Raw genomic sequence first — 15,448 nt, 5'->3', positions numbered from 1 at the left:
TTCAAGAACTCTAACGTAAGGTTACAGTACTTTTCCCCTTCCCCCAATTCTCTCCAATTCCCATAGCTAAGGTGAAGCCTACCTCGTCTTTCCTATGTTGTCACACAAAGCTGGCCGCTGCATCCGCTCAGACTGCCACTAATTCAGCATCATCACATGGACAGGTCAACTGCTGGAGAGTGTCAACTGTAGACAAGCTGCACAATTATGCACATGTGCTAACAAATGCTAACTACAAACATCTGTATTTGTGCTGACACACGCTAACTGCTCAGATCTGTATGTGTGTAAACAGATGCTAACTACACAGTTCACATGCTAAGAACAGCTGACGAAACCTACCACCCAACTCTGTAAACAGATGCTAATGAATTACTACCTGTACGATGGATATAGTTGATATAATGAGAACCCTCAACATGTCCACTGTAATCAAAGATGCAATCCACATGTTCCATATAGAGAAGGAAAGAGCCAAACTTCACGGTCTGCTCTCTGCAAAAAAAAGTATTGGGACACCTGCTCATTTATTGTTTCTTCTGAAATCAAGGGTATTATCAGAGTTTATCCTGCTTTTTTTTGGAGCAACTCTCTCTACTGTCCAGGGCAGACTTTCGACTAGATTTTTAGAGCATTGCTGTGAGGATTTGATTGCATTCAGTGACCGAAGTGTTTGTGAGGTCAGTCCCCTGCATCTCAAAAGTATTGGATGGAGCACCGCCATCATTGCAGAGAACACAGCTCAGTACTGGAGGGACTGATACCCCCAGTAGAGTCAATAGAGTCATGTTTATCTGCTCTGGAGAGTCCTATTCTACTGGTAATACTTTTATACTCGTGTGTGTGTGTGTGTGTGTGTGTGTGTGTGTGTGTGTGCATTGGATGTCAGCAATGGGTGCAACTTAAAGTAGCTGAGTGCATTCATCAGAAGGGATGTCCACAAATATTTGGACGAGTAGTGTATCTTTTACTTCGGTACTGATAAAGTGGAATACAGTGTTAGTCAGTGTTTGCATTCTGATCATTGCACTCTCTCTCTCTCTCTCTCTCTCTCTTTCTCTCTCTCTCTCTCTCTCTCTCTCTCTCTCTCTCTCTTTCTCTCGTTTATTCTCTGGGGGTCATTAGTCAAAGCCCCTGTTGGAATGTGAGAACGCAGATTTCTTTTTTCTTTTCTCTCCTCGTTCCCCCGTTCCCTCCCTCCAACATCACCTCAGGTTCACTTGCTATGTTCTCTTTTTCTCTCTCTCTCTTCTTTTTCTCTCCAGTGTCATTTCATCCAGACATCACTCTTCTTGCCCTCTCTCGCCCCCTCTCTCTCTTAAAGTTTCTCACTCCCCCACCAATCTATCCCCTGCCCCCATCTCTCTCTCTCTCTCTCTCTCTCTCTCTCTCTATGTCTCTGTCTCTCTCTCTCTCTCTCTCTCTCTCTCTCTCACTGTGAAGCAAAGAATAGCTCAGAAAATGCTTTGTTAAGCAGTAGGTTGTCATGGTGACCCCAGCGATGCTTGAGAAATGCTGATGGGTGGGGACTGTTGTGTGTGTTGGGGGGGTTCCTTTTGTGCAGTGTAAGAACATGGGGTGGGAGGTGGGGGGGGGTGTAAGGGGGAAGGGACTAGGGGCTTGTGTTTGTGTGTGTGGGTGAGTTGTTAAATATAGTTGGGACCCTTTTTAAAAATCTGTTAATCTTTAGCTTAAAGCGATAGTTCAGCTAAAAATCTAACTTACACCACCCCCCACCACCATCACCCCAGTCCCAAACCGTAAATGTAGTTAGGCCAGGACATGTTTGTTTGGTGTCTGCAGTTTTTTGATTGTTAACCATAAGCTGGAGCTACAAAGCTAATGTAGCTAATAAGTAATGAAAGCTTATGTACACCAATTAGTATATCGCTAACTGGAGGTTTAAGTCATCACACTTTCTCAAAGCGTGTGGATTTGGGAAATTCTGCATTTGTGCTATCAGATGCTAACCACCCAACTCTCTATATATGCTATCAGATGCTAACCACCCAACTCTCTATATATGCTAGCAAATGCTAACCACCCAACTCTCTATATATGCTAGCAAATGCTAACCACCCAACTCTCTATATATGCTAGCAAATGCTAACCACCCAACTCTCTATATATGCTAGCAAATGCTAACCACCAACTCTCTATATATGCTAGCAAATGCTAACTACCCATCTCTGTATATACGCTAGCAGATGCTAACTACCCATCTCTGTATATATGCTAGCAAATGCTAACCACCCATCTCTGTATATATGCTAGCAAATGCTAACTGCACATTTGTGCGTATGTGCTAGCTAATGCATGCTAACAAGCACCTTCCACCAACTCTTTATTTGTGTTAGCAGATGTGCCGGCCTACTTCATTTTAGCTGAGTGATTGATTTAGAGGTAGTGGCGCTGGCTACTCATTAACTAGGGTGACCATATTTTGGTTTTCACAAAGAAGGACATCGGGGGCACACGGGCGTCTGTCATGGTTAGGATGTTGTGGCTGGGGGCTTTGAGTAGGCCTGAGTTGTAGGATTTTGAAAGTGTTTGAGGCTAGAAGGGAGTTAAACGTCCCAATAAAATGTTGCGTTTAGACATTTTTAGGCTGTGGTCAATCAGCTGTGGTGAGGAGCAGTTTAACCAATGGTTGATGTAGCTGCAGGTACGTATAGACCAATAGTGGCGGTGAGAAGGCGGGGTTTAAGCGGACGTGTTTAACGCTGTATAAATCCCGCACACAGAATGTAGAAGCAAACACTGACGTAAAAATCAATGTGAAATCCCAACATTTTACACAATTTAGAAATTTTTCACATCCCAAAAAGAGAACCTGACTGGGGAAAAAAGGAAAGTATGGACGTCCGACGGTAGCGTAGTATTGATACAGAGGTAAAGAACAAGGCCGAGTTGTATAGCTCACTCACTGATGGGAAACTCCCTTTGTTGTGTTAGGTAAAGAGCGTGTACCGTATGACACCTGTGTGCTATATTTGTGTATCACACTCTGATGTGTAAGGAGGTATGAGTGAGTGAGTGAGTGAGTGTGTGTGTGTGTGTGTGTGTATTGTGGAGTGTGAACTATTGGATTTCCTGCCGTTGGCTTTCCCACAATAGCGGTGTCTCTGCTCTGTTGATCTGGATGGGTAGGATATGACCTCATCTGTGTGTGATGTGAGAGAGAAAGGGAATGTGTGTGTGTGTGTGTGTGGGGGGGGGGGGGGGGTTGTGAGGGGGGATTAGAGGTGTTTGGTGGGGCGTTTGTGACTGGTTTGAGGCTGGTTGACACATTTGGGTGGTCATGCTATGTGTGTGAGGTGTAAAGTAACAAATTACAGCTACTCTTTGTATCTGTCTATCTGTCTACACCATATGGACAAAAGTATTGGGACATCTGCTCATTCATCAATAGGTTCATCATGTTCACTCCAAGAGTGCTATTCTGTTGGCGGTACATCTCTACAGGGACTAGTAAAGCTATATATATGTGTGTGTGTGTGTGTGTGTGTGTGTGTGTGTATTTTCACATCTGTGTCAGCAATGGGTTCAACTTAAAGTGGCTGAATGCATTCATTAGAAGGGATGTCCACAAACATTTGGACACATAATGTACCTGCCTATTGTTTTTGCAGTGCTTCAGTAGTTTAGCTCTGCCTACTCACACTGAAGTTACAATGCGTTTTTCATCCCAGGCTGGTTTTTGAACAGACACCGTACATGGCAGCCATTCAAAACAGACCTAATTTACATATATCCATCTTAAAAGCAAAATTGCAGAGGTTAGTTAAAAAGTACCCCCTGCACGCTCAGAAAGAGGAGTCTGATCCTGATCCCCGGCTCTGAATTTAGATAGTTAGCAAATAGCTAGCATTTAGCTGGGCATGGGCAGGCAGCTAACTGTGAGCCTAAGGATTATCTTATTAGCGGTGTTGCTAACTGGGCAGATGGCATGTGTTGGCACGGATTCAAATGCATTTCTGCTGTGCTATGTGTGTGTGTGTGCTCCTCAGTCAGTGTTTTATTTGACTGACAGTAGTGGACACACGCAGCGCCTTCCTTACACAGCTGCTGTCAGCAAACAGGACACAACTTCCAACACACACACACACACACACACACACACACACACACACTGTATTGTGATATGCACTACGTTTCTGTAAAGCTTGTCCAGCTGAGCAACAGTAGCTATGAGAGAACGCTTTATTGGGCAGGGCTTGGCGGAGCAGTTAAAGTTGGGTTGTGCTGGGTCAGTATGGTGTGTGTGTGTGTGTGTGTGTGTGTGTGTGTGTGTGTGTGTGTGTGTGTGTGTTCTTTAATATGCTAATGAGGCCATTCATAAAGACACACTGGTCAACCTGGCTGCCCTCCACCATCCCGTAATGGACAGAAATGTGAAGAATGCGGCCTTGTGTATATGTGTATGTGACCTTGAAGTTTGCGAAGATATGCCTAAAGAAAATACTAGAAAGCATCAGTCTCACTCTACAGAGAGAGGGAAGAGAATAAGAGCAAAGAGAGAGAGAGAGAGAGAGAGAGAGAGAGAGAGAGAGAGAGAGAGAGAGAGAGAGGGGAAAGGATAGGAGCAAGAGCGAAAAACGAGAAAAGGGAAAAGAATGACAGTAAAGAGAAAGAGAGTAAAACAAACAGGAGAAAAAAAACAAAAGAGCGAGTAAAGAGAAATGGGTAGAGGGAGGGTAAAGAGAAAGAGAGAGTAAAGTAAAGAGGGTAGAGAGAGAGAGTAAAGTAAAGAGGGTAGAGAGAGAGAGTAAAGTAAAAAGGGTAGAGAGAGAGAGTAAAGTAAAAAGGTTAGAGAGGGTAAAGAGAAAGAGAGAGTAAAGTAAAAAGGGTAGAGAGGGTAAAGAGAAAAAGAGAGTAAAGTAAAAAGGGTAAGGAGAGAGAGTAAAGTAAAAAGGGTAGAGAGGGTAAAGAGAAAGAGAGAGTAAAGTAAAAAGGGTAAGGAGAGAGAGTAAAGTAAAAAGGGTAGGGAGAGAGAGTAAAGTAAGAAAAGGTGGATGAATCAGTTTGATGATTCTGTTCAATTGCGATACTTTATGAACACTACATAACACTTTAGGATTCATGGTTTCATTTCAGTTCTTATGATTCAATTCAAAATCATTATGTATTTTATTTAAATTCACTGCTGTAACTGCATCAGCTGTTCAGTGAAACACAGACAGTTAACAGAACTCTGATTTTATTGTTTATTGAAATGGTATCAATTGTGATTGATTCTGTTAATCCAAATTGATTCAGGTGAATCACTTAATTCAGAATGATTCCTAATGACTCAGTGAGCTTCGATGCTGAATTAAAAGTGTTTTTCTTTAATATTAACAGACTGTAATGTGTGAAAGGCAACAGCAGGAGGAATCTGCTGCGTAGGAGTGCATCGTTTCTGCCAAAACACACACACACACACACACACACACACACACACACACACACACACACTGACCAGTCAGCCACTCAATACTGCTCAATGCTAAATCATCATATCATGTTAATTTGTTCCTCTCCACACACATACACACACCAGCTGTTTCAGAATAATGAAACGCACCCCAACACACACACACACAGAGACACTCCCTTATCTCCATGGGGGGTCAGGCTATTGTCCCTGAGCTCTCTTAGGGCATCCCATAATAATCAGTCAGCCGTCTTGGGCTTGGCCTTACCATACACACACACACACACACACAATTCAAACACACAATGTTAGCTCAGTGTGCTGTGGTAGCCTCAGGATTTAAGGGTCTTTCAGACTGTGTATGTGTGTGTGTGTGTGTGCGTGCGTGCATGCTCTGACTAATGCCAGTCAGAGCAGGAATCAGCACTTTGTTCACGCTGTAGCTTGTAATGGGGGGTGGGGAGTGTAGCCCCCTTTCCCTCTCTATACCCAGGGCTGATGGTCAAGCTGTGAGTCGTTCACACACTCAGCTCTGAATCAGTGATTCAGTGGTGAATCAGGTAAATCATGTTACACAGGCAGGAGAGTGTAGAGTTAGGAGTCTTACCCAAGACCTCTTGTTGGTGGAGAGTGGTGTGAAATTGAACCCAAATCTACTATAGGGAGGGCAGTGGTGTTACCCACTTCACTACACCAACCACACACACACACAAACCCACTCACAGTACTGTTATGCTGTGCATTAGACACTGTCGTATAGTGTGAGTGTGTGAGAAAGAGAGAGAGCAGTTTTTCTGGTGACGGCTTGCCCTGCAGGGGGTCACACTGAAGGACATGAGGGTGTGTGTGTGTGTGTGTGTGTGTGTGTGTGTGTTCAAGACGAGTCCTGCCTCACTCATTCCCCAATGCCCTTAAATCAATCTCCCTCTCCCTCTCCCTCTCTCTCTCTCTCTCTCTCTCTCTCTCTCTCTCTCTCTCTCTCTTCCTCTCTCTCTCTCTCTCTCTCTCTCTCTCTCTCTCTCTCTCTTCCTCTCCCTCTCCCTCTCTCTCCCTCTCTTTCCCTCTCCCTCTCTTTCCCTCTCTCTCTCTCTCTCTTTCCCTCTCTCTCCCTTTCTCTCTCTCCCTTTCTCTCTCTCTCTCTCTCTCTCTCTCTCTCTCTCTCTCTCTCTCTCTCTTCCTCTCTCTCTCTCTCTCTCTCTCCCTCTCTTTCCCTCTCCCTCTCTTTCCCTCTCTCTCCCTCTCTCTCTCTCTCTTTCCCTCTCTCTCCCTTTCTCTCTCTCCCTTTCTCTCTCTCTCTTTCTCTCTCTCTCTCTCTCTCTTTCTCTCTCTCATCAGCATCCTTGCACTCACAGCTTAACCAATCATGTCTTTAAGCTTATGTACACTGATTAGCATGGTGCTAACAGCATGTCTAAATCACCACACACTCTCCTCAAACTGTGTGGAGGTGTTCAGTAAGTAAGTTCTCTGAGACTTGATTACGTGCTTTCTCACTCTGTATGATGCCAGCCGTGGTGCCACCTTACAACAGTAGCTATGGAACACATGAGTGGGTGGAGTCAGGCCCAAGCAGTCCTGTAGCTTTGCTTGAGTGGTGTTCTGGAAGTTTCTAGGCCTGTAATCAAAGTTGTGTGTGTGTGAGACCTGTTCCTCACAGCCCTGATGAGGCTTGATTAGAGTGGGCTCCTTGCGCGCTGATTGGTCGATAAGGTTAGATTAGCCCCACCCCCTGCTGAGCTCCCTCTGTTGCTGCGTTCGTCTGAGCTCAGGTGGAAGAGAATTCTAATGCTGTTCCCATGACACCCGACGCCCCCGGCAACGGTCTCTAATGGCGTGTGTGTGTGTGTGTATGTAAAGCCCTTTGGGGAGTTTTGGGGCTTCTGGGGTGAGTTTGGGAGTCGTTTTCTGGAAGGTATCACACACCTGCTGTTAGGTGTCACACATTCCAGTCAGATGAAAGAGCAGAGCTGATCTAAACGCAGGTGAAATCAGGGTGCATTCTGATCATGCCAGCTGAGCTTTTATAGAAGTGCAGAGTGATTACAGGCAGTCTGCTGTGCTGATTGAGGCTGCTGTATAATTGCGGAACACACATACAGCTAGTATACACTCGTACAGTACATGGACAAAAGTTTTGGGACTCCTGCTCATTCATTGTTTCTTCTGAAATCAGGGGAATTAAAAATTGGAGTATTGTTGAAGTAACTGTCTATACTGTCTAGGGAAGGCTTTCTGGAGCATTGCTATGGGATTTGATTGCATTCCAGGACACCCACCTTAGCCTAGAAATGACTGATACTCTTCTAACCCACGCCTGGCATTGGGCATGGTGCCAGTAGATTTATGTTATGACCTCTTCTCCAAGTCCCTATCTCCTTCCAAAAGTATTGGATGGAGCATCATCCATCATTCCAGGGAACAAGGTTCCACTGCTCCACATGGTGCCATGGTAGGTTCATGTTTATCTGCTCCAGCGATTTATATTGTATTGGCAGAACATTTCTGCAGAGACTAGACAAGCTGTGTGTGTGCATGTGCACATCCATGTCAGCAGTGGGGGCAACGTAGAGTAGCTGGATGCGTTCATTAGAAGGGATGGAACTGGACTTTGCCATTGTACTGTGTCAGTTCCGTCTGTCTGTCTGGTTCTTGACCGGCTGTAAGAGCATTCGGATCGCCAGAAACAGCAGAATCAGGCTGATTATTGCTGATTAATTAGTGCTTACTGATTAATCACTGACCTCCGTGCTGACCAGGCTGTAGGCCGATACAGTGCTGAAGATTATTTTACACAGCAACTAGAACTGCTGCATTCTGAGGTGTGTGTGTGTGTGGAGGGGGGATGATGAAGTCGGAATATGCAGAGGGTGTATTCAGTCAGTGTGTGTGTGTGTGTGTGTGTGTGTGTGTGTGTGTGTGTGTGTGTGTGTGTGTGTGTATCTTGTCGTTTCCTTTGAACTCTGGTGTTGGTGTATGTAGGTCACGGCTCTTTGCCCTCGTTACGGCCGATCCTTCAGAGACGCTCCAACATTCACTTTGATATAGTTCTCCCACTAATTCCTTGCTGGGGGGGGATGTTGAAATTTTCTGGAATGTTCTTTTCCCAGTTGTCTGAGGTTGGCTTCAAACATTCTAAATAATTTCTGCTTTATTAGCTTTGACTGTTTCATTTTTTCTTTTTGTTTGAAGTTGAATTTGATTGGCTGACTTTATGATAAGAACTGTAGTGCTGTGGTCGTCCCAACCAATCACAGTGGACTTGACAGTGTGGTGATCATCCCCAATCATCCCCGATCATCACCAATCATAGTGAGTTTAATGTGTACTGTGATCGTCCCGTCCAATCACAGTGGGTTTACTGTGTGCTGGGATCGTCCCGTCCAATCACAGTGGGTTTAGTGCGTGCTGTGATTGTCCTGAACCATCACCAAAGGGTTTACTGCGTGTTGTGAAAACACCTCTGGATGAGTCTTCAGATTTGCTTCAGTTTTTACTCTGGAGGCTAATGTAGCTAGCAAGCAATGAAAGCTTATGTACACTAGTTAGCACTAGAGCTGCGAGGCTAATGAGGCTAACATGTGATTGAAGTTTATGTACACCAGTTAGCACTGAAGCTACTATAATGTGCAGAATATAGGCCAAACTATCGCTTTAATCTGAAGACATTTTCCAGTTTCCAGCCTAAAGTAAGGTTTGCAGAAGAGGTGTGTGTGTGTGTGTGTGTGTGTGTGTGTTTGTTAATGCTCTACTGTCTGCTCGTGTGAGTCTGATGTGTTCTGACTCAGCTGGCATTTTTTTGGCATCATGTACCACTCTGCAGTGTGTGTGTGCGTGTGTGTTTGTGTGTCCAGATGTTCGAGTGTGTTCTTCCTCCGAGATCTGCAGTCCAAACTGAGATAATGATGTGTTTACTGTGCATCAGTGAACTTCGTATCACACACACTCATACACAGCCTAATAGAACACTCTGCCTATGACTACATGTTAATTACAGGTGTGGTTCTCTGATCTCACAGTGATTCAGTTAGATTTGATTCTTTAAGAAATGATTCAGTGCAGAAATACCACCAATTGATTCAATTCTGTCATTGTTCAAAGTAGACTGTGTACATCTCTCTCTCTGTCTCTCTCTCTCTGTCTCTCTTTGGTCATTAGGCTGATCTCTGGCCTATATTTTGGCCGTCATGAGCAGATGGGTGTATGTGGTTGAGATGATGTGGGTTTTGTGTGTGTGTGCATGCATGTGTGTAATGCGTGTTTATAATATTCTGCATTATGAGTGTGTTCTCACTGTGTATGTGTATGTGCGTGTTTACCACTGCTTTAATATTTTACAGCAGAGAGCTGCTGTTTTTAACCCCACGAGACACACACACACATACACTCTCTCTGTGGGAATGTATGGCTGCAAGTGGAACACTTCTGTGTTTGAGAGACGTGTAGAAACACATCTAAAACTAATCACGCATTCGTTTCAATAGATTGTGGAATGTATCCTTATAATCCTTGTAATATATCAGTTATCAATGTTAATGATATTCAGTAAAGTGTCTCCCTCTGAATGGGATCAAACCTGAACTGTGTGAGCAGCAGATTGCATTCTGGTAAAGACAGTAAATGAGTCACTGAATCGTTCTTTAAAGAATCGTAATTGAGTTGAATTGTATCAAAAACTGTGCGAACGAGAAAGTAGTGAGTCATGATCACAGTAGTGAGATGTGTGTGTGTGTGTGTGTGTGTGTGTGGGGGGGGGGGGGGGGGGTAAGATTAGAAGGAGGGGTCACGTTTAAAGAGCATCGCGTGTGACCTCCCATTTTTCATGCTCCTGTGTGATTGACTGACTCCAAGTGTATGTGTGTGTGTGTGTGTGTGTGTGTGTGTGTGTGTGTGTGTGTGTGTGTGACAGACAGGCAGAGAGAGTAGCTCTTATCCTCTACACTCTGTTCTCAGTTCATTATTAATGTCCTACATATCCCGGAGCACAGGAGTGTGTTTTAGAGTGTGTGTGTGTGTGTGTGTGTGTGTGTGTGTGTGTGTATGTGTTTAACAGTGCAGGTTTCTGAAATTGAATTTTGCAGCTGATCTGGTACCAACCGAATTACTTGAGTACTACTGAGTATTGAAATCTGCCAAATACCAAATACCAGTACGTCAGTGGTCAGTCTGATCTGCTTCTGGGAGCCAATAAGCTTGTTTGTTCCAGAATCCAGGCTGCTGATAGGCTGGCTCCTTAATAACATTTCTTATATACATTATTAATGTCCGCACCCACTTCCAGGGTGGGATGGCATAGTGAGCTAGGTGGGGGTGGGGAGGGGGGCGTTGATTGTGTACTGAGAGTACAGCAATGTGAGTAATTAATACTACTGAACTGAAAGGTCTGATGAGCTTCAATGTGAAGACCCAGAGAGTCCCTTAACATTTCACACACCTACCATTAAACCTTCAAAAGTCAGGATTTTTTAGATTATTTCTCATTTAAATAAATAGTAAAATAGGAAATAAAATGATATCCATAGTTTAAAGCCAGGCGCATAGTTTTAACTCAGGCGCTAATGATGATCTGTTTAATTCTCATGCATTTTATTGGTGCATTTATTAATGAATATTAATTTACTGACTTTTTATACATTTTTATTATATTAATTTACTGACTATTTATTGACTGTATATAATTTACATACATTTTATGGACATTTTAAAATAAGATCTATTCTAAATTGCGTATTTTTAATTTGACAACATTTATATTGACAATATTTTAATTAAAATTGTAATCCAGGTGCATTTTTTATGACTTAATGTAATTTATGTGCATTTACATCATATTTAATTAAGACATTTTAAAATACAGATATATTTTATTTGTAATCCGGCAGCCTTTGTTGTGACAATATATTAAATTCAAAATGTAATTTTCTTTTTTTTTCCATTTGTATGCATTTATATTAACACATCTATTTTATTTTATCTGCACTTTTATTAACAATATTTTAAGTTCAAATTTTAATACAGGTACATTTTTATTATTTTTCATTTACATGCATATTTACTTTTTACATTTTATTGACTATTTTTTATTCAAATGTAATTCATTTTTCCACCCTCTCAGACGGAACAGGATTGGGGTAAAGTGTTAAAACCTTTATGAGCCAAAACATAACAGAATACAAACCCACAGAGCCCGTCTGTGTGTGTGTGTGTGTGTGTGTGTGTGTCCTGTCCACTGAGTTTGTGGAGTTCTGCTCCCTGGCCCATGTCCAGAGCTGCACACAAAGGTGGCTATTGATGAAGAGTGTGTGTGTTGACGGAGAGTGTGTGTAGAGGAAGGCCGTGGCTTGTGTTTGCAGGACGCCTTTAATTTGATTAAATATGGTGTGTGTTTGTTTCCCCTTTGGCCTGAAGAGCACACAGAGGCTTCAGGGTTAGTGTGTGTGAACACACACACTTACAGACTTTCTCCACGCTGCTCCTGCGTTGGGTTCCCAGGCCATTCCATGTGTGTGTGTGGGACCCAAATAGCAGATTAATGACCTTTATTCATGTCCAGGCTGCTCCGCTCGCCCATTGTAGAGTAACGAGGGCGACTAATGAGGGAAAGTTTATCTCGTTAGTCTTGTTAGGACTTTGTGGAGACTGCAGTTCCTCTCGTCTGTTTGTTATTCTGACGAACCGCCTCGTCTGCCGCCTGTTTATTTCTCCATGTTGATCTCTCTCTCTCTCTCTCTCTCTCTCTCTCTGTCTGTCTCTGTCTTTCTCTCAGTGTTCTGGCTTTTAGACTTTGGTTATTGAATGTTGTGTTGCGGTCAGAGAGACGGGAACAGTTTAGCTCCACCCATCCAGCCTTCAGCACTGTAACCCCACCCATTCAGCCTACAGCAGTTAGCCCCACCCATTCAGCCTACAGTCCTATGTCCTGACAATTTGGGACCTTTTAAACATTGAAAAATTCTAACATAGCACATTGTCTGTGTCTCTCTCCCTCTCTTTCTCTCTCTCTTGTAGATGGCGTTCACTCAGTCTCGGCGCAGTGTCTTCTGCAGGTCACCGTCATTACAGATGAAATGCTCTCCAACAGCATCACCCTCCGCCTGGCCAACACGTCTCAGGAGCTCTTCCTTTCCGTTCTATTGGCCCAGTTCCTGGAGGGCGTGGCCCGCGTTCTCTCCGCCTCCAGAGAGGACGTAGTGGTCTTCAACATCCAGGACGACACGGACGTCAACGCCAGCATCCTGAATGTCAGCCTGAGCGTGGCGCTGCCCACAGGGGGCACACGGGGTAAGCGTGACCTGAGTAAGAACATGCAGTAGAGTGTGTTGACTCCTCACTCTCTATATAGGGCACTACTTCAATGGAAGTCTTGCTTCTACACCCAATTAGTGCATTATGCACCCACAGCAGCTGTGGACCCTCCGGCTGAGTCTAAATGTTGCGTGTAGTGAATTATTAGTGATGTAGAGTTGTAATTTCAGTAGATCACAGCAAACAATGATCACTTAGCCAATTACATCATCCTAAATCTAGTCTAAATGCAGAATGTGTCCAAATATTTGTGGACACTCCTTCTAATGAATGCGTTCAGCTACTTTAAGTTAGTGTAAGTGCGCCTATCTGCACACTACTGTGTTAATCTGTGTAAAAAGCACTGTTAGTGCCACATTCATCAGTGTGTTGACTGTGGAAGAGCCTCGCTGCTTTACAGGTTTAGTGTGGAAATTAGGTATTAATTTGACAAAAAAAAAAATTGTGTTTTTGGCCTGCAGTGCCCCCGCGGCTGGGGTCCGGAGGGGTGGAGTTTTTTGGCTCGGAGGAGCTGCAGGAGCGCCTATACCTGAACCGGAGTCTCCTGGCACGGATCTCTTCGCAGCAGGTTCTTCCTTTCGACGACAACATCTGCCTGCGCGAGCCCTGCGAGAACTACATGAAGTGTGTGTCGGTGCTGAAGTTCGACAGCCTGGCACCCTTCGTGGCGTCCGACACCATCCTGTTCCGCCCCATACACCCCATTGCCGGCCTGCGCTGCCGGTGCCCCGCCGGCTTCACCGGGGACTACTGTGAGACGGAGATCGACCTCTGCTACTCCAACCCCTGCGGAGTCCACGGAGTGTGCCGCAGCCACGAGGGTGGCTTCACTTGCGAGTGTCTCCATGACTACACGGGTGAGCCTAGGGGGTGGGGCCTAGGGGTGTAATATAGGGTGGAGTAGTGGGTATACTGTGGCACCCTTGCCAAAGGGTTCACTAGGAGTGTCCCACTTCTCTGTTTTTGCTGATCGAATCTGAGTACTTTAATGCTGAGTAGCATACCCATCCAATACTGAATTTATTTGAGTACCTCAATGCTGAGAATCGGTCAGTATCGATCCAATACCGATTCGATCTGAGTATGTTAATTTAGGGTCTGATTATGTCAATACTATCAGCTGATACTGATTCAGTCTGAGTACCTGAATGCGGATGATCGGCCAATAACAGTCCGGTACTGATACTGATACTGAGTACCTCTATGCTGAGTATTGCTCGATACTGATTTAATACTAATTTGATACCTTACGGTACCTTTATGCTGGGTCTGATTACGTTAATGCTGAGTATCAGCCGACACGATCAGATTGGGTCTGATTACGGTAATGCTGCTTATCGACTGGTACCAATCTGATACTGATCTGATCTTAATGCTGAGTAGCAGCCGATGTTCATCTGATACAGGTTCAATCTGAGTGTCTTATTCCTGCGTGTTGGCCGATACCAAGCAGACACTGATCTGATCTGAGTACCCTAAGGCTGAGTATTGACCGATACCAATCTGATACTAATTCAATCTAACTAATAATGTCCATCAGTGGAGTCTACAGGGCTCCAGAGGGCATTCTGCTTGAACACAGTGGTAAAAACAAAGGATCGGAACTCAAAATAACCAATGCCTGAATGCTGCTGAACTTGACAGCAGTTTCAGGCATAACTGTAGTAGTTCTAAAACTGATATCATTGGCAACAGAACGTGTAAGACTAAAGTCAAAATAAAGAGTGTGTGCTGTCAGGCGCTGGGAGCAGACCTTCTCCCTGAGGAATTCATGGAGGAGGTGATTAATTATGAATGACTACAGATGGAAGCAGTCATATCCCACTGTAAGAGCCCTCCAGTGATGCTCTTCAATTCGTTCAGGTTCGCTGCAGTAACCAGCTCTCCATTAGCCATGGAGAGAACCTTTTTTACAGCAGTTCCAGAATCTTTGTTGCAGTTTCAGAACGTTTTGCAAAGTTCCAGCAACTTTTTCCTACTTTTGGATCCTTTACTGCAGCTCAGGAGCCTTTTTCCCCATCGATTTTCTCAATCTTTTTGGAATGATCATGCTCATTCATGCAGAATTCCAAAGGGTTCACTAGGAGTGTCCCACTTCTCTGTTTTTGCTGATCGAATCTGAGTACTTTAATGCTGAGTAGCATACCCATCCAATACTGAATTTATTTGAGTACCTCAATGCTGAGAATCGGTCAGTATCGATCCAATACCGATTCGATCTGAGTATGTTAATTTAGGGTCTGATTATATCAATACTATCAGCTGATACTATCAGCTTTCAGAACGTTTTGCAAAGTTCCAGCAACTTTTTCCTACTTTTGGATCCTTTACTGCAGCTCAGGAGCCTTTTTCCCCATCGATTTTCTCAATCTTTTTGGAACCTGTACTAGAGCCGTTCCAGAGCATAATTCTGGAACCTTCTGTCATAGTCCATTAACCTTTTGCCATTACTCTAGAACCTTTACCACATTTCAGAAACATTCTGCCATCATTATAAACCTTTGACTATAGTTCTGGAAGTTTTGCCAGAATTCTAGACCTTTCTACCATAGTTTCCATCATGTTAGAACCTTTACTACAGCTTTACCTTCATTCTAACTACGACTGAGCACAGGAGCCTTTTACAATCCTTCTAGAATCTGAGTTCTAGAAGCTTTAGCATAGACTCTAGTTACTTTACCAGAGCTGTTACTCTAATCTAGAACCTTCTGCCATAGTTTTAAAACAATT

The 15,448-nt window shown here is 43.9% G+C and overlaps 1 protein-coding gene across 3 annotated transcripts in view; it reads left to right on the top strand.

Moving 5' to 3' along the window:
* The window catches only part of celsr2 (cadherin, EGF LAG seven-pass G-type receptor 2), a 67,150-nt gene that overhangs the window by 14,667 nt on the left and 37,035 nt on the right, over positions 1-15,448 (top strand). For all 3 annotated transcript variants that reach the window (XM_072665642.1, XM_072665641.1, XM_072665640.1), the window contains exons 2-3: positions 12,422-12,694; positions 13,180-13,575. In XM_072665642.1, coding sequence (XP_072521743.1) covers positions 12,422-12,694; positions 13,180-13,575 — 669 coding nt within the window. The remainder of the gene's footprint in view (positions 1-12,421; positions 12,695-13,179; positions 13,576-15,448) is intronic.

The sequence above is a fragment of the Salminus brasiliensis genome, chromosome 21, assembly GCF_030463535.1.
Source record: "Salminus brasiliensis chromosome 21, fSalBra1.hap2, whole genome shotgun sequence".
In the NCBI taxonomy this organism is placed as follows: domain Eukaryota; kingdom Metazoa; phylum Chordata; class Actinopteri; order Characiformes; family Bryconidae; genus Salminus; species Salminus brasiliensis.
Note: the sequence above shows the minus strand (reverse complement) of the source record. Positions and strands in the feature narration are given on the sequence as shown.